Below are 15,431 nucleotides of genomic sequence, written 5' to 3'. Positions count from 1 at the left end.
CACTGGCCACTTTATTAGGAACACCTACCTAGTGCTTCCACTCACTGGCCACTTTATTAGAAACACCTACATTAGACTTTCACTCACTGGCCACTTTATTAGAAACACCTACCTTAGACTTTCACTCACTGGCCACTTTATTAGGAACACCTACCTAGTGCTTCCACTCACTGGCCACTTTATTAGAAACACCTACCTACTGTTTTCACTCACTGGCCACTTTATTAGAAACATCTACCTTTGACTTTCACTCACTGACCACTTTATTAGAAACACCTACCTAGTGTTTTCACTTAGTGGACACTTTATTAGAACACCTACATTCATTGTGTTTTTACTCACTGGCCACTTTATTAGAAACACCCACCTAGTGCTTTCACTTAGTGGACACTTTATTAGAAACACCTACTTAGGGCTTTCACTAAGTGGACACTTTATTAGAAACATCTACTTTAGACTTCCACTCACTTAGAACTCCCTACTTTGTGCTTTTGCTTACTAGCCACTTTATCAGAAACACCTTCTAACTTATGCTTCCACTTTTTGGCCACTTTATTAGAAACATCTACTATGTGCTTTCAGTCACTGGGCACTTTATTAGAAACACCTTCTAGCTTGTGCTTTCGCTTTCTGGCCACTTTATTAGAAACCCTTACCTTGTGCTCCCACTCACTACTTTGAAACCCCTGAAGGAACTGACCACTAATATGGACAATAGGGTGCTTCTTTTGGTAGGTTTTACACTAGATCCTGGAAAATTGTTGTGTGGATTTGATCGTATTAAACCATGAGAGCATTTTTGAAGCCCAGCAATGGTGTGATCCAACACATGTCAGCTTTCAGAGAGATTATTAAGCTGTGTGAAGTGTTTGCAGTGCTGAGGTTGATGGACTACATTTCTGAGAAGGTTCACGGTGGATGACTAAGACTAATGACCCTGCAACCGGATCAGGGGTCATCAGCGACAGAAACGTAAAGTTTTCTTCCTAGAAGTGAGTGTCAGTCCTGTAGACATGCCTGTGTCTGTGTGGGGGGTAAATGTTAAGTTTAGGACCGGTGCACCTATAGGGGAGGATCTATAACTGTAGGCATGAGTAAACTACATCAATCAGGGCTAACAATGACAGAGCCACATGCAGACATAGCACAGTCAGATTTATCTCTCCTGACGAGCTAAAGAAGAGAGAGAGTGGGGGTTATGTCACCCACAGGGCCACGCGGGTCAAGAGGTGAAACACACAGATTCCTGACCACCGTGAACTTGGCATGTGCACTGTACTTCATCTTTAACCCTGACATGTCTAGAGCTGCTGTTGTTGTTGTTGTTATTGTTGTTAAACTTGTTGGAGGTTTTGAGCCACATTTCACAGATTCCAGATTCAATGATGCCTGAACTGTTTCTCATTAGAAAGCCCAACACTGTGCATGTCCACTTCTTTAGAGTGGTAAGAATGTGTAATTGCATTGAACAGGCTGAAAAGTACTTTTAAAACGTGCATAGTGGTGCAGTCTCTTTTCAAAGTGGATGACTCTGGTGATTTAAGCAGGGATTTAGTTGTGCTTCTTTTACTTGCCAGGTCTCTTCAGTTCTAATTCTACACTTATTATGTTTAAGGATGATTGGATGAGCAGATGAACACTGAGGCTACGTTCACATTACAAGCCATATTGCTCAAATCAGATTTTTTGCTCAGATCAGATTTGGCTATCTTGACAGTTCACATTCACAAATGTGATACAGTGAGCTGTATCTGTGTGTAATGTGCAGTGTTGGGCACGTTACTTTGAAAAAGTAATTAGTTATAGTTACTCGTTACTTCTCTAAAAAAGTAACTGAGTTACTAACGGAGTTACTCCACTATAAAAGTAACTAGTTACCAGTAAAAGTAACTATCGCGTTACTTTTATTATTCGCCCGTCAAAAAAAAAGGAAATGAATTATGTATTTACTGTTATTAGAAAAATACCAAACGATAATAAACCCAAAATGTTGACAAAAATATAATCTAACGAATTACAAAAAATAAAAACGAAATTCTTCACAGAACCAAAGAAAATTACTAAAACATGTAATACTGAAAAAAACGGAAAAAACGGAAAAACGCGTCTGGGGATGGAGTTAAACAAACCAAGCCACACTCAAAGGAAATATGTATATAAACAAAACAAAATAATGGACAAAAACAACAATCTAATGACCGTTAAAATGGTATTAATATAACAGTTTCACCAAAAGAGAATAGAGCTTAGATCGGGCCCAAAAAATTCGACCCGACCCAGCCGGAGCCCGTGCACGTTCTGCCCAAGCCCGAACCATGAACTGTCATTATGAGCCCGAGCCAACCCAAACCATAAACTGTCTGTTTTCGGGCTGATTGAATGAGTGAAATATAATCAGAATTATGTTAATTAACACTGAAACATAGCATAAAACTATTATTTAATTACAATGATTTTTAAGAACAGCTACACACAATGCTGCAAGTCAAACGCGGAGGCGTTCACGTGCCCCCAGAGCTACGTGATTACATTTTTCATTTTATTATAGTTTGATTCAGTAAGTTTTAATTTGTTTTTAGGGTGGGCTTGCTAGTTTTTATTAGTTTTCACACATCTCATCAGAGAGATCAATCTAATAAACGTGAGAGAGAAAGAGAGAGAGAAAGAGAGAGAGAGAGAAATATTTGCTTGTTCTGGAATGAGCTACTCACAGGTAAATGTTCTCACATACTGAATCTCCTGTTTCTCTTTCATCTGCCTTGCGCTCATATTGTAATCCCATACATAGTTCTGCAGTTTTTCAGTGTTTTCTGTCGTATTTTGCGGCTTTACACAAGAACTAACGCCACGGACCACGAGGTGTTGCGCGCTCAGCAACACCGCCCGCTGTACAACTCCGCTGTACAACAGCGCTTATAAATAAATTAAACACGAAAATTCAGTAATTTTAGTTCGTTTTAGTTAGTTTTATAAACACAAAATACAGTTCGAGATAGTTATGTTTTTTCCTTTTAATTACCGTTTTTATTAGTTTCAGTTAACACATGTTTTTTCACTTTCAGTTTTCGCTATTTCGTTTGCTTTAGTGAACAATAATAATTGGTTATTTAGCAACATTGTGATTATCACACCAGAGCTTTATATAAAATAAAAATAGGAGCCCGATTTTGGGACGGTCTTTGGGTCAGGTCGGGTTCGGGCAGAGAATCTAAGCTCTAAAAGAGAAAGCAGCAGCACCACAAAAACCGGAGCAGCTAAAAAGAGCTTAACTTCCTTAAATCGGAACTTGGCCTGTCCACGGCAATCACTGAATTGATTAGAGCAGCAAATCGTCACAATTGTGCCTCACTTCACCACGCCAAGGCACAGCGGCCAGAAGCTCAAGTTCACCGGAAAGAGGAGGGGTTAACCAGGGCAAACCAAAGTTACAACAAAAAAAAAGTTCATAGAGCGGCTAAAGTAACGTGCAGTAACGGGGTGTCGGAAATGGTAATGGCGTTATAGTTACAGTCAGAGTAATTAGTTAGATTACTCGTTACTGAAAAAAGTAACGGCGTTAGTAACGCCGTTAGTTTTAACGCCGTTACTCCCAACACTGGTAATGTGAACAAATCTGGCCCTGAAACATCTTACATACGCAAATTGATACATGTATAAACGTCGCCTTCACCAACAACAAAAAAATCATATTTAAGAGACAACTCGTAGCTTTATAAAGGGAAATGGATGCGTTTGTTAGCAGCTCATATGTGGAGCATCTTTTACTGGAGTGGAGAAACAGCAAACAGCTGGTCCGAAGTACATGCTCAGGTCGAGGAGGAGAAAAATAATAAAACAAAGGATGAATAACATATATATAAAACCATAAACCTCTGCTGAGCAAGGTGAGAGTGGCAAGAAAAAACGTTCTCCAACCTATAAAAAGCAACCTTTTTAAATCAAAACTAATAAAATGAACCCATCTTTAGAGTTCCTATTCAGAACTATTTATAGATTACTGAAGAAGAAGAAGAAGAAGAAGGTCTCCATATCGTCGCTGTCCAATAAAAACAGCCAACTTTACAGGAGAGAGAAAAACTTATAAAACTTTCAATGGAAGTCAATGTAAAAAGAATCTATTTCATGTCATGTTGAAGAGTTTCAATTGGTCTGTTCATCAAGTAATTTTGGCACAGTGTAAGGGACAGTTTGTCTGTTCAAAATATGTAGTAAACTAAAAATCAACACAAATGGAGATAAGTGTTTTTCATTGGACAGCGACGATAAAAACATGAAGGGTGAAGGGTCAGCAACTATTAATAAAGTATAACTACTGAATGCTGTATCTGTATAAACTGGAATATTATTTTTTCTTCTATTCCCGCGTTTACTTCACTACATATTTTGATTAGTGTTTAAACACTATTTTTTTATGTTACTTGTTACAATTCTAAAAATATTATGAATCATTCTAAACCCATATTATCACAAAAGCCAGAGCGGTAAAGGCAGAGCTCCTTATCACTGATCTTTTTAGAAGACCTCACTGCTCCTGTTCTGCCTTTCACTCTGACAGCTTTTCACTGCTTTCTGTGAAAACTACACTAATAACACAGTACTGTACTTTTACTTTCAGTGCTTCAGTACTACATTTTAGAATACATTACTTGCAGTACTTAAGTACAAAAAATGTTGAATGCTTTAGTACTTCTACTTCTAAATGTGGAGCTTAAAGAACACTTAAACTTCTACTCAAATCTCTCTTGTTTTTATAGAGCACTTGTACTTTTACTCAACTCTTTTACTGGGTGTCTCTAGTAATTTTTACATCTCTGCTCAAAGTTGATCTTTATACATTTGTTGTCTCACCCTCAGCTAGCAGCGAATAGAGATTCTGATTGGTTCTGCCTCTGAGCTGGACCCGCCCCAAAGTCAAATGCATGTTCTTCTTCAAATTTGACTTCCTGTTGTCCCACGTTCAGCTGAAATAGAGGTTTTGACTCATTTTGCACCAGAAACATTCTAAAACAGAATAGAATCTTTATTGTAATTTTACATCAACAGAAAAATTGAATGCGATGCAGACATATAAAATAGAGATTCTGATTATTTCTAATTCTATGATTCCCTACGGTCTTCCATGCCAAGTGAAATGAATTTCTGATTGCCTGATCTGCCTCTAGCACTCTTTGTTGTATTTTTATACACTATGATGATTACAACTGCATACTCATGTATCGTCACTGTCCAATGAAAAGCCAGTATCTCCAAAACAGCAACTTTACAGGAGAAAAAAAAAAATCAAAATGTTCAATGGAAGTCAAAGTAAAAAGATTTTAATTTAGGTCATTTTAAAGTTTTTGTATGGATGTGTTCATCAAGAAATTTTGGCACAGTGTAAAGGACAGTTTGTCTGTTCAAATTATGTAGTAAACTAAAAATCGACAAAAATGGAGATACGTTTTTCATTGGTCAGCGGCGATATGTTGTTTAATTCTTTGACTGTAATGATTACAAAATTCATATTGCAAGAAACTATTATGTGATTTATAAAGAGAAGAAGAGATTTGTGTCAGCATTTCTGAATTTTCTGATTATTTTGATGTCAAGCAATAAAAAGAACTGCACACATAGTGTCTTTTAACTGTTAAAGTTACAATTTCTGTTGTTTCTCTGCGCAGGAAGAAAATCCTCAAAGGCAGCAGTCGCTGCAGGTAAGCACTTAAATTGCTCTAATTTCTTACACTTATACCTCCATTGTTAATAAATGGATGACTGGGAATGCTCAACGCCTAAATGATTTTTGATTAGTCAAAACAATAAACCACTGGCTTTAAAGATAAATAATACTGATGATCTGGTTCCAATAGCTCTTGTGACAGGGTGGATAAACTAGGCAGTAAGTAAACAGTCAGTTCTAGAAGTTGATGTGTTAAAGCAAAAAAAAAAAAATCAGACAAATGTACAAATCTGAGACACTTTGACGAGGGCTCAGAGTGGTCCTACAGACTCTGGTAATGCCGCTTTGATCCCAACTCAAGCTGTGTGTGTGTGTGTGTGACAGCAATGGGTGCAGCTTAATGTAGCTGAATACATCCGTGATATATGTCAACACTTGCACATACAGTGTCTTGCAAAGGTATTCATACCCCTTGGATTTTTTCATATTTTGTCACATTACAACCACAAACATAAATATATTTTATTGGAATTTAAGGAAAAATCCAACCCAAGTGGAATATAGTTGTAAAGTGGAAAGAAACGTATGCATGATGAAAAAAGTGTTTTTTTTACAAATAAAAAACTAAAAAGTAAAGTGCATGACTAACAGTTGTCCTGTAGACAGATTCCGCCACCTGAGCTCTGTGGATCTCTGCATTTCGTCCAGAGTCACCATGGGCCTCTTGGCTGCATCTCTGATCAGTGCTCTCCTGGTTCGTCCTGTAAGTTTACTCTTTCCATTTCCGGATAATGGATTGAACAGTGCTCTGTGAGATGTTTAAAGCTTGGGAAATCTATTTATAGTCTAAGTCTGCTTTAAACTTCTCCACAACCTCATTCCTGACCTGTCAGGGGTGTTGTTTGGACTTCATGATGCTGTCTACTCCCCAATATTCTCTTAAACAACGGAGCAGCTGTATTTGTACTGAGATTAGATTACACACAGTAGGACTCTTTTTAGTCATTAGCAGTCATCAGCTAACTTCTGAATGCAATTGGTTGCACTCAAAGAAAAGTGGAATATTGAATACTTTTGCACACCACACTTTTTTTTTGTTTTTTATTTGTAAAAAATGTTTTAAATCATGCATCATTTTCTTTCCACTTCACAATTGTATACCACTTCGTGTTGGTCTTTCACATTACTGTAAATTCCAATTAAATATATTTATGTTTGTGATTGTAATGTGACATAATATGGAAAAGCTCTAAGGGTATGGATACTTTTGCAAGCCACTGTATAGTGTATTCCTGACCTTTATCTGTTGTGTTGTTCACATGAAAGAGCCATTACAGTGCATTACATACATTAGGCCTCAGCGCTGAGCTATTTTCTGAGCATCAGCAGACTTTACACATGGACACCCGACACTCCGGGGTATTGAGGAACAGGCCGCCTGCATGTGTGATAATTACTATCATTACTCTCTGAAGGTGAGCCTCACTGCTGCATCTCCTGGTTCGACTCCCTTTCTCTCTTTCTGTCTCTCTGCGGCGCAAATGACTTTTGCTCAGTGTTTCTGTGGGGTTAATGAGGGGCTTAACCCCCCCTGCAGTCACAGGAATTGGGCTTGGTTGGGACAGGTGCACTCATTTACACTGGATTAGGTGATCACAGTATGGAATGTAACGGCTTTCTTCCTCTCTCTCTCTCACTCTCTTTTTCCCCTCTCTCTGTGTTCTTTCTTGTATCCATCACAGAGGAGCTGCCTCCATACGAGCCCAACATTCCTGATCCCACCACCAGGGCAGAGCTGATGAAATGTATGTCAGGGTTTTCTGGCTCTTTGTCACTGTGTGCTGCTTTTGAAGTGAACCTCTCTCACATGAACCAGCTGCTGTATAGCTCGTGTGAATGAACATGACCATGAACATCACCTTCACCTCCTGCACAGCAAATTCTGTGTAATGAGTGAAGAGACAATATCTAAACTCCGCATATCTCTTATACAGTATCCACTATGAATTTTCAAATATCTACGATGACTTATTTAGTATCTACTATAATTATTTCAGTATTTACAATGAATTATTTAGTATCGGCAGTGAATAATACAGTATCTACTATATAAATTTCACTATCTACAGTGAATTATTCAGTATCTACAGTGAATAATTCAGTATTGACAGTGAATTATTCAGTATCTACAGTGAATTATTCAGTATCTACAGTGAATAATTCAGTGTTGACAGTGAATTATTCAGTATCTACAGTGAATAATTCAGTATTGACAGTGAATTATTCAGTATCTACAGTGAATAATTCAGTATTGACAGTGAATTATTCAGTATCTACAGTGAATTATTCAGTATCTACAGTGACTTATTCAGTATCTACAGTGAATTATTCAGTATCTACAGTGACTTATTCAGTATCTACAGTGAATTATTTAGTATCGGCAGTGAATAATACAGTATCTACTATATAAATTTCACTATCTACAGTGAATAATTCAGTATTGACAGTGAATTATTCAGTATCTACAGTGAATTATTCAGTATCTACATTGAATTAGTCAGTATCTACAGTAAATAATTCAGTATTGACAGTGAGTAATGCAGTATTTACAGTGAATAATTCAGTATTGACAGTAAATAATTCAGTATCTACTATAAAAAGTTCAATATTTACAGTAAATAATTTAGCATATACTATAAATATTTCTGTATCTACAGGGAGTTATTCAGTATCTACAATAAATATTTCAGTATTTACAGTGAATAAATCTACTATAAATGTTTCGGTATCTACTATAAATGTTTCAGTATGTACAGTAAATTATTCAGTATCTACTGTGAATAATTCAGTATCTACAGGGAATTATTCAGTATCTACTATAAATATTTCAGTATCTACTATGAATATTTCAGTATCTACCATTAAAGTTTCAGTATCTACTTTAAATGTTTCCGTATGTACAGTAGATTATTTAGTATCTATTGTGAATTATTCAGTATCTAGAGTGAATTATTCAGTATCTACAGTGAATTATTCAGTATCTACAGTGAGTTATTTAGTGTCTACAGTGAATAATTCAGTATCTACAGTGAATTATTCAGTATCTACTATAAATATTTCAGTATCTACAGTGAATTATTCAGTATCTACTATAAATATTTCAGTATCTACAGTGAATAATTCAGTATCTACAGTGAATAATTCAGTATCTACAGTGAATTATTCAGTATCTACTATAAATATTTCAGTATCTACAGTGAATGATTCAGTATCTACAGTGAATTATTCAGTATCTACTATAGATATTTCAGTATCTACAGTGAATTATTCAGTATCTACTATAGATATTTCAGTATCTACAGTGAATGATTCAGTATCTACAGTGAATGATTCAGTATCTACAGTGAATGATTCAGTATCTACTATAGATATTTCAGTATCTACAGTGAATTATTCAGTATCTACTATAAATATTTCAGTATCTACTATAAATATTTCAGTATCTACAGTGAATGATTCAGTATGTACAGTGAATTATTCAGTATCTACTATAGATATTTCAGTATCTACAGTGAATTATTCAGTATCTACTATAGATATTTCAGTATCAACAGTTGATTATTCAGTATCAACAGTGATGAATTATTCAGTATTTACTATAAATGTTTCAGTATCTACAGTGAATAATTCAGTGTCTGCTATACACATTTTAGTATCTACTGTGAATTATTCAGTACTATGAATATTTTGGTATCTACAGTGAGTGATTCAGTATCTACAGTGAGTGATTCAGAAGTTACAGTAAATTATTAAGTACCTACTATTTTAATATGATCCTCTTTAAATAGCCCTATGTCGAGTATTTTATTCTCTTTTCTCTCTGGTCAGACTGGATGCCTCTGTCTCTGGATGACAGGACCTCTCAGAAGCTGCTGTGGCTGTCAGAGGGTGGTTCTAAAGTGTCCCGGATGTCAGAGGAGGTGTGTCCTGTCCTGGACAGACCCGAGCGATATGAGCACTCCCCACAGGTACTTATAATACTGTTCACTTTACTGCCCTAATGTGTACTAGGCATTGTATTAGCCCCAAAATAAAAACTCAATCGACTAAATAAACAGCCCTCCACACCTGCTTAACTGTGCTGTTTTCCAGTTATTTGCTGTTTTTAAGAGACTGCAAGAGATACAGTTTATTCGGAAAACTGGTTAAATGTTCACCTCCCAGTGAATCAGTGTTGTTAGAATAGTCTCAGACTATTGAAAACCCAAGTATTCCTTGATCTCAGGACTAACTGATGCAACACTGATCCATATGAAACACAGTTAGCTAGAAAGATACCATATAGATGCCTTTATGTACACTGTAACAAACAATGTTACAGTATTCATACCCCTTGAACTTTTTCACATTTGTCTCCTTACAACCACAAGCTTAAATATATTTTATTAAGATTTTAAGTGATAGACCAACACAAAGTAGCACATCATTGTGAAGTGGAACGAAAATTATACATGGTTTATAAAAAACGAATAAGTGTGAGGTGCAGCCGCGTTTACTCAGAAACCCCTAAATAAAATCCAGTGCAAACAATTCCTTTACAAGATACTTAAGTAATAGAGTCTAGCTGTGTGTAATTTAGTCTCAGTATAAATACAGCTGTTCTGTATCGACCTCAGTGGACTGTTAGAGAACACTAGTGAACTCACCAGACAGTTCAGAGATAAAGTTGTGGAGAAGTTTAAAGCAGGGTTGGGTTATAAAAACATGTCCCAAGCTTTGAGCGTCCCAAAGAGCACTGTTCAATCCATCATCCAAAAATAGAAAAAGTGGTCACTCTGGAGGAGCTGCAGAAATCCACAGCTTAGGTGAGAGAATCTGTCTACAAGATAACTATAAGTTGAGCACTCCACAAATCTGGCCTTTGTGGAAGAGTGACAAGAAGAAAAACATTGTTGAAAGAAAAGCATGAGAAGTGCCATTTGCAGTTTGCCAAAAGCCATAAAGGGGACACAGCAAACGAGAAATGTAGAAGAAGCTGCTGTGGTCAGATGAGACCAAATTGTAACTTTTTGGCCTAAATGCAAAGCACTATGTAAAGCAAAATATATAACACTACTCATCACCCCGAACACACCATCCTCAGTGTGAAACATGGTGGTGGCAGCATCATGCTGCATCAATATAAGTATAGGGAAACTGCTCAGAATGAGAAGATGAGAAGGATGATGGACCTAAATACAGGGCAATCCTAGAATAAAACCTGTTGGAGACGGCAAAAGACTTGAGAGTGGGAAGGAAATTCACCTTCCAGCTAGACAATAACCTAAAGAATATTCATGTGTTAGAATGGCCCAGTCTAAGTCCTAAATCCCATTGAGAATCTGTGGCAAGACATGAAAACTGCTGTTCACAGACGCTCTCTATCCAACCTGGCTGAGCTTGAGTTATTATTTTGCAAAGATGAAGAATGGGCAAAAGTCTAAAATCTCTAGAGTGTCTAGTTGCACAAATAAACATTTTCACATTTGTCACCTTACAACCACACCTGCTGTACATTGGTGAAGGTGTTCTAGATGGAGCTACAATGTGGGGGTTTCTAATAAAGTGGCCAGTGTACGTGTAAGAGTGCACTGTGATTTTTGCTAGAAAAAAAGAAGTTTTGCTAGAAAAAAATGCAATGCACACAACATTATGGGTGCTATATCAGAGTTCAAAAGAGGACAAATCTGTGACCAAGACAGCAAGTCTTTGTGATGTATTAAGAGCCACGGTATCCAGGGTAATGTCAGCATACCACTAAGAAGGACCAACCACATCCAACAGGATTAACTGTGGATGCAGGAGAAAGTTGTCTGAAAGGGATGTTTGGGTGCTAACCTGGATTGTATCCAAAAAAAACATAAGACCACAGCTACCCAAATCATGGCAGAATTCAATGTGCACCTCAACTCTCCTGTTTCCACCAGAACTGTCCGTCGCCACAATAATTATTGTGGTCTAAAACCAGGTGTTTCAGTTTCATTGTCCAACCTTTGAACATTACAGCTGGTTGTGTTTGTAAACTCACCCGTTGCTCTGTTCTCTTTCAGGTCCTGTGTAAGGAGGGTCTGCTGGGGTGCCGCGGGTACTGGGAGGTGGACTATGAGGGCTGGGTGGTGATCGGGGTGGTGTGTGAGAGTGCTGGGAGGAAGGCTAAGGATGGTCCCTGCGGTCTGGGGGAGAACGAATTGTCGTGGGGCATCGGCTGGGCCGGGTCCTGCTACCACTCCTGGCACAACGGGGAGAACGTGGAGATCCAGGGAAGCCTCTGCACCACCTTCGGCATCTACCTGGACCAGCCTGCCGGCATTCTGTGCTTCTACCAGGTGGAGGAAAAAGAGGGAGGGGCTAAAGAGGTCCGGCTGCTGCACAAGTACAAAACCAACACCAAGGAAAAGATGTTCCCCGGGTTCTGGGTGGGCCGCAAGTCCTTCTGCTGGATCCAGAAGAAGGATCAGTAAGAGGAGGAAGTATGGAAGGAGGGAGGAGTGGTGGAAAAGTGAGGGGGTGGGGTGGGGGGGGGGGTTGTGGGAAAATGAGGTAGAGAAATGGGCCTGATTTATTCACCTGAGCCACCTTGAGATGTTTGAAGCCTGGCAAGTTAGGCATGAAGATAAATATAAGGTCAACATACAAATATTAGTGCTCAATTTTCAAATTTAATTTAATTTAAAAAACAGTGTTGATAATTTAATATTTTGAGTATAAGACGCACTTAAAATTCTTTTTAAAATCCGATTTTCCCAAAAATCAATACGCCTTATGTATAAATTCTACCAGTCAGGTTGTAAGAAGCAGTAAAGTCACTCCGCTGAAGTGCAGCATTATACAGGAGTTTCAGTTTAGTTCTCCAAAAGCATTGTTCAGGGGCGAGTAGTATAGGTTAGCCTACTGCTAACCCCAGCTAGCACTGCAGGAGCAACATTAGCATTAGCTGCTAACTGCGATAACCACTAGTGGTAGTGGTACTTTAGTGGAAGTCTGGAAATCTAAGCTTACTGTAAATAAACGGATGCACGTTACTGACAGAAATAAAAGTGCTCAGGAGAGAAATCTGTGTAGATTAACATCCAGTGCTCGTTTGACTTGTCTAAAATATGTCTTTTAAAAATTTCAGTTTTGTTTACTTAGCTTAGCTTTACAGGTTTACAGAAGGAAAACATGGCGACACCCCTGTTTCTTACCAATGTCTCATAAAATGCGTCTTATAATCCAGTGTATAAAAAATAGAAAAGTTTATTGATTGTGCGCCTTACAATGCGGCGCGCCTTATAGTGTGAAAAATACAGTAATTATTACCTAAATTGAACAGCTGATGCACAATAAAAGAAAAAAGACAAAGTTTACCTAACATTTCCCATTACGAAACTAATGACTTTAAAATATGAATAGTATTAATATGATCGACAGTTGGCAATTCTTAATCTACTTCCTATGTATTATTCATAAAAAAGACAATTTAAAATATATGACTCATTAATGATTTTTGTGTTGTAGTACTTGTAGTCAGTATGAAGTCCCACTTAAAAGCAACAGAAACGTGAACTTACCCTTACACCCAACAATACTTAAACCAGATAGCCAACCATTTAATAAACTACAACTCAGTACCTAACAGAACTACGCCTGGAGGAATGACTACACATTGATGGTGAGCAAAACAAGCCTAAAATTCAAATCAATTATTTCAGGAATCAAAATGAGCCAAAATAGGTTTTACCATATTTTTCACACTATAAAGTGCACTTAATATCCTTTAATTTTCCCAAAAATTGTCAGTGTGCCTTATAATCCAGTGTGCCTCATGTATGAACTTTACCAGTCAGGTTATAAGGAGCAGTAAAGCCACTCCACTGAGATACAGCGTTATACATGAGTTTCAGTTTAGTTCTCCTGCAATGGGTCTGGAGTAGCATTCGCATTAGCCGCTAACCGCTATTTCTTCGCTTAGAGGTGAGTATTATCAGCCTGTAATCTGCTCCTAACCCTGGCTAGCACTGCTGGAGCATCATAAGCATGACCCACTAACGGTTAACCGCTAATGCTAATGCTCCTGCCTAGTGCTAGAGAAATAAACAGAAGCGCTATACTCACCCAAACAGTTTTCAGGAGAGAGATCTGTGTAGATTAACATCCAGCACTCATTTGACTTTAAAAGAAAATCATTTTTATTACAGTTTTGTTTACTTAACATAGCTCTACGTAACTTAGTTAGCTTCCCCTCTAAGGTGGATCAGATGAACACGAACATGGCCACAGTTCTTGGGGAACAAGGGCGGTGAGCTGAGGCAGGAGGACGTAGAGTAGGACTGTTTTATTTATGAAGTGGAATGTTCTTTAGAAGAATCTTTAGAAGAATAGAAATCTTTTTTAATCTGTGTAGGATTGCGTTGTTCTCTATAGTATGGGACATCTTTATAATATATACTTATTATAATGATAAAACATTCATATTAAATACATATTAAATAGCTCAAACAACAGCTGATGCGCCCCAAGATCCTGCATATGAAGAGGTGGTATTGTGTTCAAACATTAAAATATTTGAATTCTGTTGATATGAGTGTGTTAAAAGTTATTGCATTTTTTGGGGCCTAAATCATTTTATATCCCATGTGTTGTATGTTTTATTTTAGTAGTGATCAAATACTTGTGTTTTACTTAATCACATTTTATGATTAAATAAAGTGTTTAAACCATACATGTGTGATGATGTGTCTCATCTTGTTGATACAAACGGTCCAATCACTACCTAGGATCAACATAGGGTAAGATTAAATTTGATTATACCAAATTGAAAACCTCTGGAATATAATCAAGAGGAAACTGAATAATCACAAGCCATCAAACCAAGCTGAACTGCTTGGAGTTTTGGACCAGGAGTGGCATAAAGTTATCCAAAAGCAGTGTGTAAGACTGGTGGAGAAGAACATGCCAAATATTGATTTCTGAACTCTTAAAAAAAACTGGAGATAGATTTCTGGTAAGGCAGCAAATGGGACTAAATGGGAGTAAATCTGAGGAATGAGGGATGGAAAAATGATGAATGGAGGAGTGTGAGTTCATATGTCTGGGCAGGAGAGCTCTCTATTAAGTCTGGTGCTTGTTGGGACACAGAAGCTATATGGTTCAGAGTGAATGGGAGGAGCAAAGATAAAAATAATGCCATAAGTACAGACCACTATGGCTGTGGATTAGAGCTTGAAGAACAGCTCGAAGAAGTGGGTGAGGTTTGGTGGTTTTGAGGCACAGGGAAGATTGGGCTTTGGTGAGGGGGGAAAATAAATGGGAACAAATGAAAGAGACAAGGGATGAAACGGATAAGTGCAGGTCAGTCTGACTGTGAATCTGATCGTTGAGAACTACCCTAAATGAGATTGAAGTTTGTTGGCTTTTGCACAAAGGAAAGATTGGGATTTGCTTAGAGGTCATTTAAATTAAAGTAAATGGGAAGAACAAGCGATGAAAAAAAATTGACAAATAAACATGAGCAAGTCAACCCCATAATAATAAAATACGCTTATAGACTTAAAGCTCCACTAGGTAGGATTGAGATTTTGTGCACGTGGGCTCCCCCTACAGTTATAGAGTGTAATAGACGTTTCAGGCGGATTAGTTCCTCTTTCTCGTTTTCTGGCTTTCACAGACATATTCAGTCTCTTTCCAGCTTCTGTCAGAGTGTCTGTATGTTAGTTTGTAAAGAATGAACCAGTAGTCCTTGTAGAACTGTTAG

The 15,431-nt window shown here is 37.6% G+C and overlaps 1 protein-coding gene across 3 annotated transcripts in view; it reads left to right on the top strand.

The window, feature by feature from the left end:
- Positions 1-14,399, top strand: part of zgc:195001 (uncharacterized protein LOC567531 homolog) — a 34,693-nt gene extending 20,294 nt beyond the window's left edge. For 2 of the 3 annotated variants that reach the window (XM_022673914.2, XM_049468085.1), the window contains 4 exons: positions 5,661-5,693; positions 7,402-7,464; positions 9,548-9,687; positions 11,749-14,399. In XM_022673914.2, the coding sequence (XP_022529635.2) occupies positions 5,661-5,693; positions 7,402-7,464; positions 9,548-9,687; positions 11,749-12,159 (647 nt within the window). In that variant the 3' untranslated portion in view covers positions 12,160-14,399. The remainder of the gene's footprint in view (positions 1-5,660; positions 5,694-7,401; positions 7,465-9,547; positions 9,688-11,748) is intronic. The other variant, XM_049468086.1, reaches the window with a different exon arrangement.
- The last annotated feature ends 1,032 nt before the right edge of the window (positions 14,400-15,431 follow it).

Source organism: Astyanax mexicanus, chromosome 19 (genome assembly GCF_023375975.1).
Source record: "Astyanax mexicanus isolate ESR-SI-001 chromosome 19, AstMex3_surface, whole genome shotgun sequence".
Lineage (NCBI taxonomy): Eukaryota > Metazoa > Chordata > Actinopteri > Characiformes > Acestrorhamphidae > Astyanax > Astyanax mexicanus.
The sequence above is the reverse complement of the archived record's forward strand: the minus strand, read 5'-3'. Positions and strand labels throughout refer to the sequence as shown.